The sequence below is a fragment of the Rhea americana genome, unplaced genomic scaffold (genome assembly GCF_003343005.1).
Source record: "Rhea americana isolate MKP2758 unplaced genomic scaffold, rheAme1 scaffold_71, whole genome shotgun sequence".
Lineage (NCBI taxonomy): Eukaryota > Metazoa > Chordata > Aves > Rheiformes > Rheidae > Rhea > Rhea americana.
The window spans coordinates 989,567-1,008,386 of record NW_028186879.1 but is presented as its reverse complement, the minus strand read 5'-3'; the positions used below and the strand labels follow the sequence as shown (position 1 = coordinate 1,008,386).

General features: G+C 34.5%; 1 protein-coding gene across 1 annotated transcript in view; it reads left to right on the top strand.

Moving 5' to 3' along the window:
* PAN3 (poly(A) specific ribonuclease subunit PAN3) overlaps window positions 1–18,820 on the top strand; it is an 82,206-nt gene that overhangs the window by 21,114 nt on the left and 42,272 nt on the right. The window contains exons 5-8 of the mRNA XM_085321789.1: window positions 1,662–1,728; window positions 3,696–3,766; window positions 5,915–5,977; window positions 13,678–13,839. Of these exons, the coding sequence (XP_085177915.1) occupies window positions 1,662–1,728; window positions 3,696–3,766; window positions 5,915–5,977; window positions 13,678–13,839 (363 nt within the window). The remainder of the gene's footprint in view (window positions 1–1,661; window positions 1,729–3,695; window positions 3,767–5,914; window positions 5,978–13,677; window positions 13,840–18,820) is intronic.

Here is an 18,820-nt window from a genome sequence, read left to right as displayed (position 1 = left end):
GACTAGGGAAATAGTACCCATGGAAGTAAAGGAGATTAGCCTGTCAACTGACACTACTGTCTTGATTGAGGCTGCCTGTTGAGAGGGCAACACCTGAAGATCATCTGTWTAGGTATCTAATGATTTTACAGTAACTCTCAAGGTTGCTTTTACAATAGCACAGACTATTTTTTAAAACTTCCCCCCCCTCTCCCCAGTAAAGTACTTTACAAAGTCTATTCATTCTTTTAGATACTAGTACTGAAAGCTGAGACTTATGGTGAAGTCAGTGGTAATGGGAAACCTTCAAGTTTATGCAAGATGTTGAAAAAATTTTGAATTGCTGTAGGTTTACAGTTCTACCATCCTGAATAACTCCCCAGCTTTTATAGATATACATATTTTTTCCCCTTTTGTTCCTTACACAGTTTGCTCCAGAATATTGTTCTATCAGGTTGAGAATTGGATGAAATGGCATTGAAGTACTATGTAATAGGCATCTTACCTTGTTGTCTGCCCCCAAAATTCAGCCTGCCAGTGGAAAAATAAAGAACAAATCCAGTGACCAGTTTTGAGTCTTAGTCTGTGTCTAGACTATTAAGTTAAACATGCCTGGAAAATTTCCTAGGTGCTTAGGGCCAGCTGGCATGGAATAGGCTGCTTGTGCTGGTGTACGGTCACCCATGAAAGCGGGGTGGCTGCATGCAAACTGTCGATTTGAAGGGATCCCTGGAACCTTTTCACTGCTGAATAGTGCCTGAGAATTGGCCAGGAGACTCTTGGTTGATGAAGCCAAAAGCATGCCAGAGTATGTTTTAACAATTTATTGGTAGTCTCACTCAGTGATGGAGAACACTTCCTGATGCTGTTTAATATACTGGTAGAGATGTAGCGTTACTTGTTGTCTTACACCACTTTTTCCTGTGGTCAGGGTGCTAGTCAAAKAAGACAGTAAGTAGGAGTAAGGAGAGAAACTGCTATATTGAAGCAGAGGTAGCTTTTAGAGTAGCACTGTCTCACTTAGCCCAGATTATTCTTAGCTGATACTCCTAAGGGGATGTAGGGGAAGCATGTGGGGTCTAGGGGAGAATATCAGAAAAGTTTCAAATGTCTTACTGGCACGTGACTTTATGGAACGGTATATTTTAAATATATATATATATATATATATATATATATATATATATATATATAAAGAACAAACACGCACTTCCCCCTCCCACACACACACAACCAAATTCAAATCATACTTGATGGATTTTCAGTTGGAAAAATTTAATATTCTGATGATAATGTATAATAAAGGGAGGAGTTGTTTCAGAAGTACAGCGTGAAGGAATGTTTAAAGGAGATAATTGGCTTATCTAACATTTTGACAACATACAGAAAAAGAGCCATAGGTTTAATAGACCTCCCAAGTTAGAAGAAACTCAAGAAGATAGTGCTTCGTTTTAGTGTAGAGTCATTTTTGTTTGCATTGTTCTCATGGGAAATATTTTATTTTACTAAACATTTTTGTTAGCTATGAACCAATATCTTCTTAGTATATATATTAAATGGAGAATGACTATGGGTTTCATAGTCTCTTTCTGTAAAGAAATCTAAATATTGTTCCTACTGCCCTCATTTAGTCCTTTTATAGCTGTCTTTTATATGTGCAATTCTACTTCTTATTTTTGCAGAGGATGACAAATAGCAGCAGCTCTCCTAGCCTTCTCAATGACAGTGCCAAGCAGTATGCAGGCCATGGTAAGAACTTTTACAGTAATATGCTTAAAGGAAAAATTTAAACTTAAGAAACTGCCTTTGGTGAAACTTAAACTTAAGGTAGTTAACTTTTTCTCTGATTAGAGACAATAGAACTTTGCAAAGCAGTAGTGTACTCTGCAATTACTTCTTTGTGATCCAAAGCCAAATCCAAAGTCTGTAGGTCTTGTCATTTCAAGTGAAATGCTGGTTGGGATATCTTCTATAAAGCGTTGATAGCTTAAGCAACTATTTTCATTTACTGTGCTCCACAATAGTATTGCTTTATATTATGCTTCTAATTAAGCTGTTGAGTGAAATGAATATACAWTTTTACTATCTTAAATTGAAATGTACACAGATTCTTTGTATCTTTTTTTCCTACAAAATGAGCTAAGTTTGTTCTGTTATGTCACTTAAAGTTTTACGTTTCTTCTAAAGTCCAAGCATTGTAGTAGTCGCAAATAATAAGAATTAGCTGTATAAGTTAAATAATAATTTTGAGGTGCACATTTTTTTGAAATATATCACATAAATCAGAAATATTAATTGATATTCAGCTTTGTGCTGTCAGCASTACTTTACCTCTTACAATTTTTTCTGTGTTAGTGGGAGCATTATTTTCAACCAAACAAAATGTCTCTATAGTGTAGGGCTACTTTTTTCTTCTGTTGTGATGATACTAGTAATTAAAAAAAAAATCTATTTTGGTGAATTCGGTCCATAAATTCATAGCTTGGTTTATATTCCAACTTACTTGCAATATTGATGTCTAGAAGAAGACATATATGGTAATATGGAAAAAATATATCACTGTGGAGAGTATACTTTTTAGAATTACTTTTCACATTTTAACAAACACTGCAAGTCAACTGTTGCTGTCAAACTGACTTTTTTAAAGAAGAGTTTACTACTCCTGTATGGCAAGGACATACATTTAGAATATATTTCTGCTCTGAAAATTGTTGTGTAAATGCTTTCCTAGAACTCCATTTGTATGTCTGACTCTACAGCTAGTCCACTTACTAAATTTATAATCGTAAAAGTATGTTGTTATCTATTCCTATAAAATTAATTTTCTTTAAAGTCAAAATTTGTGGGTTTTTCTCTCCTAGTTTATTTTCTGTTATGAATTGTGTGTCTTTTGTCACACAGAACAACTAGCTGTTCATATCAGTGGAGTTTTAAATGCAATCAGTATTTGACTGTGTGATAGGCCAAGTAGTTATGGTGATGCTTGTGAAGGTGAGAAACCAGACTGACTTTTGGAAAGAAGTTTAAAGTCTCTGTGAGGAATTAATGAGGTTCCACAGTTGTGGCTCTCAGCTCCCTGTGCCCCACACTCTCCTCTTTACCCCCCAACCTGTTCTTCAGTTGTTGAATTACCCTTTCAAGGTGTATTCATGGGTGCCAAACTGTTCTACAAAAACATTGTTTGCAGAAGGCATTCATCTGGTAATTTATGATTTAGATCTATTGAGTTTGGAGTTTCTTCTCATTTGAGATGCATCTACAGTTGTTATACAGTTCTGAGTGTATAATGCTGGAAGKAATATGAAGGGATAAAGACAAGCAATAAAAAGCTACTAATGAAATCTCAGACTTTTGTTGCCTTTAGTTCTGATTAAAATTGTGCGTGACAGTTACAGTAGGATAGGTAAGATCCATATAATTTTTTGTAAGACTTATGCGATTACTAATTTCAGGTTATTGGAGATAAAGGCTTTGAAATGTTAGATGTACATTAATCAGTGTCAACAGCAATTAAAAATGTATTAAATTCTGTTAAGGAGTGCCATTTCAATTGAACAGTTGCATGGAATCTAATAAATGTTGTGTTTTTTAGCAGTCTGGTTGCTAAATTTAGTTTTGTCAAAAGGATTTTTTTCCTTTCAGAAATAAACCAAAATATATAAGAGATTTTTAATATTGGAAGTGTATACTAACATGTTTTGCACTTTTTGAAACAGATCCACTAACTTCACCAAATTCATCCTTGTTTAATGACTTTGCTGCCCTCAGCCTGTCTCAAAGGAGGAAGGTATGCAACAACTGAATCTTAAGCATATCTATATATGAGTTGACAAAGAGGAAGACCTGGAATAACTTGAAATGCCAGTAACATTAGAATAATCATCCTTATTTCATCTAAGTTTATTTTAATATTTCACTGCCAATTATAAGTAACACTTTAAAAAAAAACCAGATCAGCCTGTTGTTGCTAGTAGGAAATAGTCCAAGTACTTATAAAATGAGTTTTGTAAGAATGCTTTGAATATGAACATTAGGACACGGTACATTGAATTTGAAAATATTTTTTTTTTGTTATACTAAGGCTTGTAGGTGGTTTATCTTGTGCCTTCATGGTAACAAGATTTTAAAAGCAGTAAGAACTATTCTCCCCACTTGTACATGATGCAGAATAAACTAAAGGAATTTCACTCAGTAAGAATTAACAAAAATGTATAAAATTATTAGAAAAYTGGGCTTTTTCTTCCCATTCTGATTTGTGTTGCGAAATCTTTCTTTTGCTGAGGGCTAAATAGCAACTTCAAACRCTTTTTGCTGGCCTGTGCCAACACAAGTCATGGTTTTTACAGATGCATGGGCACATGCTGGATACAAATGTCTGATATAATCAGAGTTCCTTCTCATTTTTGTGAACTGTGGCTTATCTTGAAAGGCATTAATCTTGTCCCAAACAGTTAACAGATTTTACTTTCACTGATGAATTTTGTCTTATTCCWTCATTAGCCACGTGATCCTAAACTTCTCTGCGCTCAATAATGCGTTTTCTTGCAAGCATGTTAYGTCAGCATGCATGTGACTTTTCATAGAGCTTTATTTGTGTGTTGGCAATTGTGAGCTTTGTGTATCATTCCTGCAGGTAAAGATTGAGCTTAAAGATAATTACCATAGTTGGCCCATCAGACTAATGATCCTTGAAATAAAATGCTGTTGTAGAATGTTAACTTCCCAATTTTGTTATTTACCCAAATTGTATTGAATCTCTGAATTGCCCTTTTCCTTAATGCCAGCTATAATGCTCTGAAAGTTTGATGTAAATAACTGTGTTGTTTAACTGCTTACTGAAGATGATAAAAAAGAAAGTAAACATACTTTCCACTCTAACTCGTTCCACAAATGCTGAACGTATACGCATGTATGGAAATGTTTAGGTATGTAAACATATATAACACACACATGCACAAAAGAGAATGAGCTTTCATACCAAAGTATACCAGAGTGACCACTGCCTCTGATACTAAAAATTAAATCAAAGTTAATCCCACAATACAAATAGAGGCAAATTGCAAACATTTAAGAATGTAAAGCTCAAATAAATTTCAGACTAATGTAGAATCTTTTCTCACTTGGTCCTTTTTTCCCCATAAGAAAAAATCAGTGAATTAAACTGGAAAACTGATTCACTTTATTTTTTTTTTAATTAATATTTCAGAGATTAAAAATTGGCATTAATTGAAAGAGGTTTCTGTTTTGCTTGGCATGTTAATAACTTAATATTCATTATGACTGCTATTTTGTAAAGTATGTTTGTGCAGAAGGTTGTTAAACAATACAGTAATGGTGAGATTTTTCATCTAATATGACTTGAGCTGTCTAAAATGTAGACATCCAGGCTCCCTCTATAGTCGGTAGAGTGCGCTGAGCAGCTTAAAGAAGCATTCAGCTCACGTTAAGAAAAGTATATAGGAAAAAGAATAAACCTGGCTGCTTTAAGTGGATAATACTCAAGTGTACGTGTGTATAGATAGATGGATATGAGAAATTAATTCCACCTCTGCTGTCAATTGCTGTTGATTTTGGTCACCAGACAACATTGCAAGTAGTCAAGAATGTGATTTCTTAATATTTTTAGTATTTTTGAAAATATAATATTAAAATATATTAAGTGATTTGATCAAAAACACTAAATGGTCTAGTGTAAGATATTTAAAAGCTTTAGTTTATGCAGACCTTGGGGAATGTGACTCATTTGGCCAATACTTGATATCTGCTTTGACATAGATGGGTCACCTTCTAGAAGTGTGTGTTTCTGTTCATTGACTCTAAAGGGAGCCTTGGTGACTAGCTCAAATGTAGGTGTTTGCAACATCTACTATTTGAAAAAACGTTTCCATTTTCTTGCTAAGAGCCCAGGGCTAAGGTTTTGTTTGTTCTGAACTAGCTGGCAAAACCAGCATTTCCTTCGTTTATCACTGACTTGGAGGACAGATATAATACGGTCTTGGTAAGTGAATAAAGAGTAATCATTTTGCTTTACAAATTAGAATTGTGATGTTTTAAATATTTAGAACTGTTTTTTGTTATATGCAGTTTTCTAAAAAACTAGATGCTTGTGTGAAATAAACGCATAGTTTCTAGAAAAGCATGTATTATGTAGCTATCTTAAGCAAGGAAGTTAAGTTTATTAAACATTGTCTCTGGTATTACTGATCATGTTATCCTGGCAGCCCTTTAACAGTGGGCAAGCCATGTGGACTTTAATATTTTATTGTTATCAAATACATAAGATAAGTCTTGATTATCATAATTCTGAATATCCTTGCTTTTTAACTAGCCAAGCAGTTTTTGAAACTGGTTTGTGTGATTGGGCTGTTTAAGTTACTAATGGATATTTTTGTGTTTGAAAACATTGGTTACACCTTGTAACATGTTCAATCAATTAKACTTTTTGCTTAAAATAAAATCATAGACTTTTAATTTATATAACATTCTAGAGGTTATTTTTTTCTGTCTAGAAATTATTAAACACTGCATTTCAATTTTAGATTTCAGGAAAGCTAAGATTACTATTTAAAGACATTTTATAGGATACTTAAGTGAAATCAAAGGAGCTAAGTATTTCTGTAGATGGAGCCTTGATGGAGGTTCTGTCAACTGTAAACCTGTCTGGATTTACTGTCCTGTTGTTGTAACTCCACATGCAGTAAGACAAGCAACCTTAAAGTGAATTTCCTATAAGAGATTTTCAGGTAAGTATTAACCTACAATGCACAATTAGGATTTGTGAAGCATGGAACAAAAGCTAGAGTTAGTAGTAGACTAACCCTCTTTCCTGAGAGTATGTCACACTTTTTTTTTTTCCTTCAAATACATATTATGTGTTTTTAAAAAAGGATGGCATTCTGAATTTGGATTTCTTTTTTTTTCTTTTTTTTCCCCTCCCTAAATTGACTTTAGCCATTATCTAGAAAAATGTTCCTTTATAAACCCTGAGATAATCTGGATGGAAAACTCCTTGGATTCTTTTTAGTGCTTCTGATAAACAGGTCATAAAAATATGTGCAATGTAACTGATGAGCGCCCACTGCCAAAGGGATGACAGCTTATTGCAGTTTATATTCCTAAAAAAMCAAAACAAAACGAATCTATAAAACTGTAGTTTAAATTTGTTCTGAGACTGTTGCCASCAATCCAGACTAAAGAGCACCACTGCTTTTCACTAGTCAGCCTTATAGGACAGCTGAAAGCGTTGCTCTTTTTTAGTTTTGTTCTCATTGTTCGTACCTTCAAGCCTCATTGAAATCGAACTCTTCTGAAAAGTTCCTGACATGGGTTTATTTCTGTTTTTCAATTGTTTAGTTAAAGCTAGAGGAAGACTACTATTAATCCACAGGTTGTAAGGAGTGAACCACTTAGCTGTAGCATGCAGAACTTCTAGTACAATTTTAATGCTGTTTGTGCAGTTTTCTTGAGATATATTTCAAAGAATGATTTATTTTGTTTTGAAACTCCTTCCATTGGTTTTAGGGGCTAGAAAGATTCTGAACTTCATTAGAATGGAAGATATAGGAGACATTATTTGAAGTGATGTTCACTCAGAAGAAGGTGTTGCTGCAAGTCTCCAGAGAGCACCAAGTAGCGAATTAAACTGGACAGCAGACCTCTTTAATCTAGATACTTTAATCGACAGTAATAAATGTGTGAAGAAAATAATTTTGAAACAAAAGATTGCCTGTAAGCCCGGTCAGTATAAATGTAAGCTTTTCTAATGATGACAAGGAGGTTTCCCTGTAGAGTTGCAAGACGACAATAATGCTTCAGTTCCTCTAGAAACCACGTTCTTAAGACCTACTCCTAGGTTAAGTGTCCTGTGCTTCATTTAATTTTCTTACTGTTGGGAAGCTACATCTTTCTCAAACTTCCCATCTCCATTTCTGTCTTGTCACCTCTAATACCTGATCTTTATATTGTTCAGTGGTGTTCCTTGAAGATCAAAGTGTTTGGCCTTGCTGTATTTACCTTTGGAATGTGTGCTGAGACAGTCATCTCATATTTAATAATCTCCAGAGTTCAACCCTCTCAGAAACATAAAGCRTGTTCTGAGTAGTTGGTGGGTTGCTACCAAGCTCTGCTTTGTGTCACTGTGTTGTAAACTGTGGCTGCACAGACTTTGTAATATATCTGGACTAAACTCATTTTTAAAACCTGCAACTTTCCTCCTGAGATTATACAGCTCTACCACAATAATAAAACATTGGATTTTACAAGTGATGCAAAAGAGTTGTTGCAGGAATATAGAAAAAGAGATTACTGCTGTAGAGAAAGTTGATAATGTTCACATGTAATATGAAGTTTGCCTCTCAGTGTAGAATGCGATACTATCTGATCTGTTTTACAGTTTTCTCTGGAACTGTTATTTAGTGAAATTGTTCATAAATAGTGTTTTGTTGCTGTCTTAGTAATTAGTACATTTCTTTTTTCCATTTTTGGGTACAGCGTGAGGGTGAATATTGTATTCACACTGAGTTTTGTGTATGGATTAGTGAGCCAAATTATTAGAGCATGTCCTTTTTCCTTCCAGAAATACGTACTGTTTTTGTGTTAGTGAGGAGTCATATTTTTGTTACTTACCTGAAGTAAGAGTCAAATAATATAATTGCACAGTGCAGCACTTGTCTTAGAATTATAATTAAAAAAAACCCTTTGGTTATTTTGCTTTTTACCTAAGTAGGTCAGACATATTTTATGATCTATGAACACTTAAAAATTTTRAAGCATAATTTTTCAGTTAGCACTTGGTCTGTCCTGGGTGTGACTCACAAGCTGAAGCGGTTAACTACAAATGTAACTTTAATGTTCAAGATGTCTTTRCCTATATTTGGAGGCTTTATTTGGTTCTTTGTATGGCAAGGTATATGTAATCTGTAAGTACAACTAACTTTCAATTATTTAATTGGAAGATATTTCTTGAACTTGTATAAACAGTTGTTCAAGATTCTACCTAAATATTTAAATATTCCAATCAAAAAATTACTTCTAACCTTTAGAAGTTTAGATAAAGTAAATTAGTCTTGTCAGCCTCTCTACCAATGAGAGGTCGTAATGAAATGGGAAGTGGAGAGAGGTTTAGGTTTTTGATAACAAAAATATACTCAAGGGGTCTGTAGCTCTGTATTAGCCAAAAGGTTTGGAGGAAGGAAAAAAAAATCTCTTTTTATATGATCAATTTGTAGAACTGTTAGGATGCTTCTAGCAACTATAACTAGGGTTTGGGTTTAATATTTTCTGGAATTAATTACTAAATCCAGTTGTGCGCTTACATTTACAACTAAGAGTACTTCTTAAGTAATTGTGCCTGTCAGTAGTTGCTGCCCTAACTATTCTTTTCCTTTATGAACATACTGACGTTCATACTGACTGCTGCTTCCTTCAAATGCTGTCTTATTCCAGCTAATCTGTTATGGGTATTGGATGAAGATAACTGATAGTAGTTGTTCTAATGATGGGGGGAATGTTCTGACTTGACAGAGTGGCTAACTTTTCACAACTCCTTTGTGAGCCCTAGCAAGTGAAGTTCTTGATAGAGCTCGATAGTTAGCTTTTAGCTCTCAAGAGATAATACACTGAATATTTAACCTCTTTTTCTTTGCTGCTAATTTCTATTCAAAAACTGAAGTCTTGTAAGTAAAAAATGTAACCTGAAAGCACATACAGTGATTAATTTTGTTCTAAGTAGTGCAAGGAAACTAAGATATTGTATGCTCAGTCTTTTCTGTCTGCTATATTATATTTTTTTTATCTGTTTATATACACAGATACAGTCAACATAATCAACAGTACAGTAGATGAGCCCTATTAATACTACTGTGCTGGCTTTTAGCTATGGCAATTTAAGGTAATGCCAGTTAATTTAGCTTATACTGGAGAAGGCTGAAGATGACTTGGCATTTGCTTTGGTCCAAAAGCACTTAGCCAGCTTTACTGTAGCTCAGATTATGCACAGTAGTTTAAGCCATAATAATAAGCTCCAGTGTTTGAATGCTAAACTTAGCCCCTAAATTGGAAAGTGTGGCATTGCCCAGCATATGTTAATTGCATTAGTTCTGTYCATGGAACAGCAGGAACTAGAGGCAGTAGCAGTACTACTGCGAATAGTAGGAAGAAAATAGACAAGTTGCTAAGCATCTGCTCAAAGATCTTGTTGAGTGAATGGGAAGCAAGTTATTAAGAAGCCAAATTGAGGAATAGTTGATAGCATGGGCTAATTAAGTTACTCATCTGTAATAGTATTCTGATGTGATGATATTACTCTCTTAGGTCCCTGTTGTTTTTACAGTAGATTTCTTTTGTCTCGAGTGTAATGTTTCTTAAACTTTAAAGATTTATCTTTGAATTCAATACCTTGCCTGTAATCTTGCCAACCAATAGCTTTGTACCATCAGTTGCTGGCAGCAGCCTGGTTCAGGAGGGCAATGGATGTAATTATTAACAATGGTTAAAAATGCTTACTSTTCTCACCCTGGGGAGCCAAACTGTTGCTAGCAATTAAAGGTAGTTAGCTTTTCCCTGCCTCATGTAAACATTTGCAGCTAGTAGTTACTACTGCTTCTCACTTCTCTGCCCTGGAGGAAGTAAACTCTTCCAGTAGGGCTTTGGAGTTATTCAATTTGGTTGTTTTTAGTTTTATTTTCTTTTTCCTTTTTTTTTTTCTTTTTTTTAAGTATTTTTTTTTAATTTTTTTTTTTAGTTTTTTTTTTTTTTTTTTTTTTTTTTTTTTTTTTTTTTTTTTTCCTGACGTTCGTGGCAGTTGGCAGTTATAACCATCTTGGTAGTTGCAACCCAGTTAAAGAAATGCTTTGGGCTTATGAAGTATTTAAATTTTTTAGTCACCTTCCTTAAAAGTGCAGTGAGTTGAACTGTCCTTTCATCTATATGGCTGAAGAAGAATTTTTATCTCATAAAAAGACTTCAGGGAAGACAAACACAATCATTTTTATAATCTTACAAGACTCTTGTCAGTGTGCCAAGAAATTGATTTTATTCATCCAGATTAAGTCATACTTGTGTAGTATTCCTTAGGTAGACATGCTCAGTCATAAAATCATCAATGAATGTTAACTTACTGCTTTTGTTTCAAGATGTGCTATTCTGTCCCTGATATATTTGCTGTTCTGTRTAGAGGACAGATGTAGCAATCTTGATGTTCTTAATCAAACAGCTCAGTTTATTTGACAGTTATGGATGTCTCCTTTGACAGAAATCCTTTGTGTCTTTCAATCTGCTTAAACTTTGGCTATCTGAGTCAGATGCCTTTTTGCTCATAGAATATATAGAGTGTAATTAAGAATGGTTTCAGTGCAATTTAATTGATATTTATTTCCAACTGCTAATGTGTATTGCCCATTTCTTAATGTCTCTTTTAACAGTGAAACCTTGAACTTATAATCATTATTTATCATCGCTCAAAAGAAAAAAAAATAATTTAAGCTCCCCCACTCAAGCTTTGGCATTTTAATTTGAAGGTTGTTTTCAAGAAGGCCGTGAACTACAGGTATATGAGTTCAAGTTGGCTCTATGTTGCTTTATGGGATAGAATTGGCTATTGTTTCTCTCCCCTTCCTCCCTGATCCCCATGCTGTAGTATCTCGGTAAAGCCTAAAATACACTTTCATTCTGCTGCTGGAATCTGAATCTCATTTTAAAGGAAATAGCCTCCCTCTCCATTGGCTTGGTTCCTCTTTTGTTTTAATTTTCCTTTTCAAAATATTTATAGATCATCTTTTCTTATGAAAGATCCAAAAAACCTTTTATGAATAGAAGTGTGACTTAACATTGAACTGTAGTCCAGTAATCTGAGGCAGACTGTGCCTATGCACCTGATGGGACATTGAAGGAGATGGAGAAGCTGCCAAGGAAATGGTGGTAGATCTCTTCATTAGCAATTCAGGCTAGGGAGATCACATACTGCATTCAGGCTTTCCCATAATGTCCAACTAGTATTATTTGTGTATGAAAGGTATCTCAGGTGTTATAGCTCTATAGTTCGGAGCTTTATAGTGAAATTAGAGCCCCTTTGAATTAGTAAGGTGGTAGGTCATCTAGTGACTCTCCATACCAATTGGTTGACCCTCAACCAATATTTAGCTCTACTGTGATCAGTTTGCACTTGAATTATAGGAGAACCAATCACACAATTAGGACACAATTGGTCCTGCAAAATCTGTTCTTGTTCAGTGTATTGCAAACTGTTTAAATTGAACTTTAGGCATTTTATTGCCTTTGTAATTCATAGTCAGGGTTGGGATCTTTTTGTTTTTTGTTGTTTGTTTGTTTCTGTTTTAGGCAAATGAGCTACTAATAATTCATATCAATTTAAATTCTTCCCAAAATCTTCAGTCTACAGGATACCAGGGAAATAGATCAGAGAATCTGTTTTGCTTTGGTTTTGCAACCATTTTAATTGTAGTCTAGTTGTTTCTTATGTTTTGTGTTTGTGTGTGAATGGAGAATCATCTCTAATTAGATTTTTACCTTATTTCATGAGGACAATCTTTAAAATGCATATTAAGGTGCATATGTTATTCAGATTTCTGAAGTGCCAAAGAAGAAGTAAGTATCTGAATAAAGGTAAGTTAAGTTTTAATTAATGAAAAAGTGGTCTAAAGCCAGATGATGATGCATTTTTCACATCAAAAATCTAGTACAAGGAAAAACAAACCAATCCCTGCAATTTGGTCCAATTTTTGCCATATTCAGCATAAAAAGTACTGATCTGAATAAGGATACATGTGGTAATGCCTTAGTGGTATTTATTATCTGGGAAGGTACAGACTGGTTTCAAAGCATGGAGAAGTTCGGAGAACGTCTGTACTTTACCTGTTTGAAAGTCTTTAATAGTTTTTTTTCTCATGTGTTTTTTACTTTAACATTCATATCRTACTTTTTAAATAGTTTCTTTTGTAGCATTCATTACTAGTTTAATAGGAATGTTGCTTCTTTTGAAGTTCAGTGTCTCTTGCATGTTCTCTTCTTAAAGCATATTTTATCTTCTCAAGTTTGGGTCAGGTTCTTGTACATTTATTATGGTAAATCTTGTTTTTCTTCCCTTAAAACACTAGCTGACTGTGTTTTAATATGAACTTGGAACAAAAAATAATTTGATGTTTAAAATTTTCATTATTGAATTCACCAAAGTCTTAAAGAAGATGAGTCTGGGCAAATTTTAACTTTAAAAGAAAAATAAAAAAGCCAGTGTTAATTCCCTGTTTGGAAATARAGAAAAGTGTTAGAGTTCAGTATTATGATGTGGTTGAAGGTATCTGTTAGCAAGAAATTTGGACAGAATTTTTTGAAGCAATTTCTCATTTTCACAAGATTCAGGGGAAAAAAAAGTAAGCACTATTTTGATGGCTGACTTGTGTTACAAAGTTTTGTTTACAATTAAGTAGTGGTTCCTGAAGTTTATTTTTCTTTCTTTTCTTTTTTCTTTTTTTTCCTTCCTTTTTTTTAAAAAAAAAAAAAAAAGTATTGTTAATTATAATCAAATAGTCAGGATTGAAAGGAAACAGTCTCAGATAAATTTACTTGCAAATCGTTTTCTACTCCACCAATCCAGAAATCGTATCACAGTATAATACCTGATCTAGTATAATTTTAGATGAGGGTTGTTAGGAGTGGCCTGGTTTCTCTCCTTCTTTTTCATAGCCCAGGAAGTATCGACTGGGAATGCTGGATGAGAGAATAGTTCCGGTGGGATCAAAAGCAAGAAAATCAAAGAACCCTATCGGCTCTCTGGCTGACAGGTGTAAAACAGGAGTACCCATCAATATGGTTTGGTGGAACAGAGCCACAGAAAACAATTTACAGGTAAAACTGTTTTTTACTAGTCACTTTTCCAGTATTTTGGATGCTTTATTTAAAACKTTGGAAAATGTTAGAAGTAGTTATTACAAATATGGGTTGGGATTGGATCAAATATTTATTCTACAAAGTAGGCATAGTGGCCCTCAACAAGAGTGACACTACGGAATGTTTTATTCTCTTTACCCACCACCGTGCCACGTACTCTACTTATTATGTCGTATCCTGTGGAGGAGGAGCAACAATAATTACTAACCATGTTTTAAAAGCAAAGAAACACAACATCTTTATGTTAATTTTCATGTAAGGAAGATTTCTATTTGCAAAGCTAATGATCTTTGACATGATTGACATTCAATGCRAAAAGTTCCCCTGAACAGGGAATTTGAAAATGTAACTGTCACAATCAAAGTGTAATTTCTTCATCTTTATGTTGGAACAGTTTACATTTCTCAACTTGAACTTTGGAAACTTGTGCCTATGTTTTCTGTCTTGTTTCTGAATTTACTTTGACTCCTTAGGAGATGAGATGCAGCTGGATTTGAGCAAAACTCATACCAAAGTAGCAGATTATCCTTGGGRTGTTAATGAAGGATAATTCTTGCCTGGAATTCAGTCAATGAGAATTCAAACTRAATGTTCCTCAAGATAGGATTTGGATGGAAATTATTATAGTAGTTGTAACTAGAACACTGCTGCTATTATTATTTTGCACTTATGTGGTGCTTTTGCCTTTTCAGAGACTTTAGTCTTTATGTGAGGGTTATGTACTTTTTGACATTTTAAAAGTGATTGACATGGGTAAATCAATGATAGCCTTACAACTAAAGTTGTGTCACCTTAACATTTTCTTTCAGTTCACTTAATTTCTACTGTATAARGGACAGTGTGAAGTTCATACCAGAGTTTTCTCATAGCTGTGCTATTTTTGCATTACTGAATGTCTGGACATCTTTGAAATTGGGAATCTTTGAAATTGGCAGTGTGATGCAGGCAAAATGATGTTATGTTGCGTAGCGTCACTAAGGCTTAAGTTTATTTCAACCTGTGTGCTGCTGAGATAGCAGCAAAACCACTGCTAGGAGCGAGATGAAGGAAAACATAARGGAAACACTGGTGGACCGTGCAAGGTTGCAGAGGAGTAGCTGGAGTTAGTAAAGTACACTTCTCTCAAGTAAGAAAGGACTCAAGGCYTGAAGATTTACTGCATTGTACCTTATAGGAGTACAAAACTTAACTAGTAGACAGTTGCTTTGAGAAGAGAGAAAGTAGGGACTCAGTCTTCAAGTTTTAAGTGGATACTGAAGGGCAAGAAAAACTCTGTTCTCATATTCTTCACTGTCTCTTCTCTTTTGCATAAAGATTTGTCTTTTTATCTATTGCGCTTAATAGTAAAGCAGAAAAATTCAGTCTTTCTAGAAACTGGAGAGCCTTTAGCCTGAAACTTGGAGCTTCTGAACAGGAGCAGTTATCTTGTCTGTACCTGTGCYTCCCCCCAAATTTGTATTAAAATTGGGGCAAAGGAAAGCTTTGAAGTCTCCTAGTTTCCTGAAGMAGAAGTGGCCATGGCTTTGGGTTCTGCTGCAGAAAGTGTGGCCTTTAAAGAGCGAAGGAACGTTTTTGCACAATTGCAAGTTCTTTTATTGCACCAGAATTTCAACTGCATAATTGAGTTACAAAATCTTATGTTGTACRTAGTTTGTTATACAATATAATCATGTAGTTTCCCAGGAAGACATGGGTTTTTAAAAAAGTGTATGAGTGCATATCTAGTGGGGAAGAAAGAACAGAAAGCTGTTCCAGCCGTAGGAAGTACAACTGAAGACAAGGCGAAGGGATTGCAGAKAAAGTGGAGTTGGGGAAGAATGAACAAAGAAAGGCATAGAAACAGGCTGTGGGTCAGATCGTGAGGGCATAGGAAGTTCTGTGTAGATGAGAGGCTGAATTTTAGCGTGACAGCTTCATTCTAATAACTGTAAATCTTTGCACGCTAGTGTAAATATCAAAGTTACTGTTAAAACGAAGGTTAAAAACTGTTAGAAATGTTAATTGTAAAAACCTAAAAAACAGCTAGAGATACTGGGGATGTTTGGCACATGAAACTATTTAAAACCTGTAGTTCGAAACTGAGATTTCAGATTGACTTTGTTTTTCTACTTCAGGCATGTAATCCACAGATAAACTTGACCTTTTTATTTTTATTTTTTTTTAAATAGACAGTTCAGAGATGTTTTGCAGGTGTAGAGGTGTAGATATAGACTTTGCTGACTAAATTTAGGCTGATGGTGAGTGCTTAGCAATAAGTAGAAAGTTGCATTTTGATAGAAGCACATCTGCTGAGGGCATTTTTTTTCCCCTTTGAAGATGAGAAAACAGTATTACATCTCAAAATTGCTGAAGGCTTGCAATGTTGTCTTTAAGTCTTAGTGTAGGTGTTCAAGTTCATGTGTTTATCTGAATGCCCTTCCAAATACATGTGTTAGAACGTGGGAAGACACTATTTTATGCTGCAATGTTAAGCGCTGTCTTTAAAGGTTTAGAAATTTTTGTAGAAAAGTGGCTTTTTTATGAAACAAGATAATTCATGAAGTATCTTATAAATTCATAACCACGCATGAGAAATRGTTGTATTGTTTTATAAACAGATCTGTTTACTTTAAATACTTTGTCAAGCTTACATGATAATGATAGAGCTGTGTTAACTGAATTCTATTCTGTTGCATGTTTAAAAAAAAAACAACAAAAATTTTTTTCTTCAATTGTATGTCCTGCTCTATATTAGGAAACATCCTGGGCTACTAYAGCACCATACAATACATATTTTAATATCAAATGCTGATTCTGWTTAAAATATTAAGAATAGATACCATTTTAATTTTACAGATCAACTCTTGAGCACCATGAATAATTGAATTTTTTGTTTTTACTTGACTAAAAAGTTCTTAGTGAATTTTTCTCAAGTATTTTGGATCAAAAAGATGGATTTTTTTAAAACTGTTCAGTTTGTGTAATACTTCAAACTATTTTGCTGAAGAAATGTAGAAATATGCTGAATCTTTATAAGTTTAGTTTCTAGTGAGATCTACCTGCCAAATCTACCAAATTTTGCTAATAGATTTGCCTGAGCCTTTGTCCTGATGCTGAAAATTTTCAGCCAGGTTCTACGCACTTCTAATGAATTTGCCTATAACTCTTCCGAAAGAGCRCTAGAGTAGTTCAGTTAATAAAGTTGATCTTCAAAGGAAATTTATAGAGGTTATGATGGTATGCGTAGTGTGGTGACTCGTCACAGTAATTGTGGTAAGGAAGCATTTTGAACAAATTCAGTAGTGGAAGGGGAAGAGATTTGTTGTGAAACGCTTAGCAACCTCCAGCAGTCTGATGGGCTGCTCTGACATCCCAGAATGTATCCTTCTCTGATGTCATGGTTATCAAGGAATCCAACTGAAACTGGGAGATGGCTCTTGCTGTTTGCATAATGTGAACTTCGTTATATGGCGTATCTGACTATTAAATTCAATTCTTGCATGTTTTTGGATGAATAAGAGACATTCTGAAAACTATGCCGAATAATTAAAGTAGACTGTCAGAGAACTGCCCTTCTATAGCTTGGGTATAGTTTAGTGGTGGCTTTCTGTGACCATTACAGGATTATGCAATTCGGGATGTCAGAACAGATCAGCATGAATTTGGAGGTGAAGGAGAACAWAAAAAGAGGACAAAAAGGCTTGTTTCCAGTTTTTAGCATGGTAAGTACATTAGCACGTTCTTCTGAAATAAAATGAAATCTACCTTTAGGTAGCTGGCTTTGATTGGGCTTTGGTAGACTGTATAACTAGAACTAATACAAATTAGGAGTGTTTTAGCCACAGAAATGGAGGCTGTGGCTTTGCCACTCCTGTGCAGTTCTGTTTGTGTGATAAAGTACTGAACTGGAAGAAAGAGAGAGAAGGCCAGTTTCTATAGTGCTGCTGGGGGCTCCCTGCATGACCTTCAAAAAGGCTGTCTAATTTTTGTGTCTCGGTTTCCCATCTGTACTATAGAATACTTCTATACTTCAAGGCATGTTGAGGATTAATTCACAAAGGTACTGGGGCATTGGGTGTTTATCATTATGGAGGGTAGAGAAAATTCTTAAGTATTGAAATTGATAGTTGATGAAACAGAAATTTTCATCTCTTTTCTGGATACAAAAATTTATTAACCTAAGCATTGCATGTTCCTCTCCAGCAATGGCCGAAGTCAGTGGAGATCTGTATCTTTTTATTCTTGATCAGTTACTTTAGGTTCTTTCTTTAACTTCACTTGCAACTTCCTTTAAGGAGTTTTCTGTTCTTTCTGTGGTACCCACAGTGTATCTGTTTATATTTTAACTTTATTCCCYTTTTTATATGTTTAAAGGCATGATAGTCACCAGACAGATAAGTCTTGTGCTTAATGGTGACATTGAGCTATTTTAGTTTCCCTCTCTTGGACTTTTTGTGGTTTCATCTTTATCTGCATCATGTTTGAATTTAAGTCTGAATTTAGTCTAAATTTGTGTGCATTTTATAACATACTTTGCATTCTCTTACATGCAGAAGTAATGCTGAACTTTTATTTGTGTATAGAGTTGAATGGACTGTTGGTTTGGTTTGAAAGTTTTGTTGTAAAACTGACTGAAAAGATGTTCTTGTGCCTTTAAGACAGCTCAAAGCTGAGAACCTGAAAATAAAGTGATTTTTGGTGAAATTTGTTCATGGAGTCGTTCAGATTAAGAATGCATGATGCAGATATTAATTCAGCTAGTGCTTACTGGGGAGGAGGTGTGTTACCTCTCCCCCCTCCAACACCCCAATTCAGTGTGACAATGTTTTCAGAGTATGTTAGAAGCAGAGGTATGACATTTAAAGTTGACAAGCTAAAAGGAAAGATGAATGATGGCAATTTTAACAAATGTATGTATTTGAAGTTACTTTATTTTGATGTATTTTTTAGTAAAATGTAA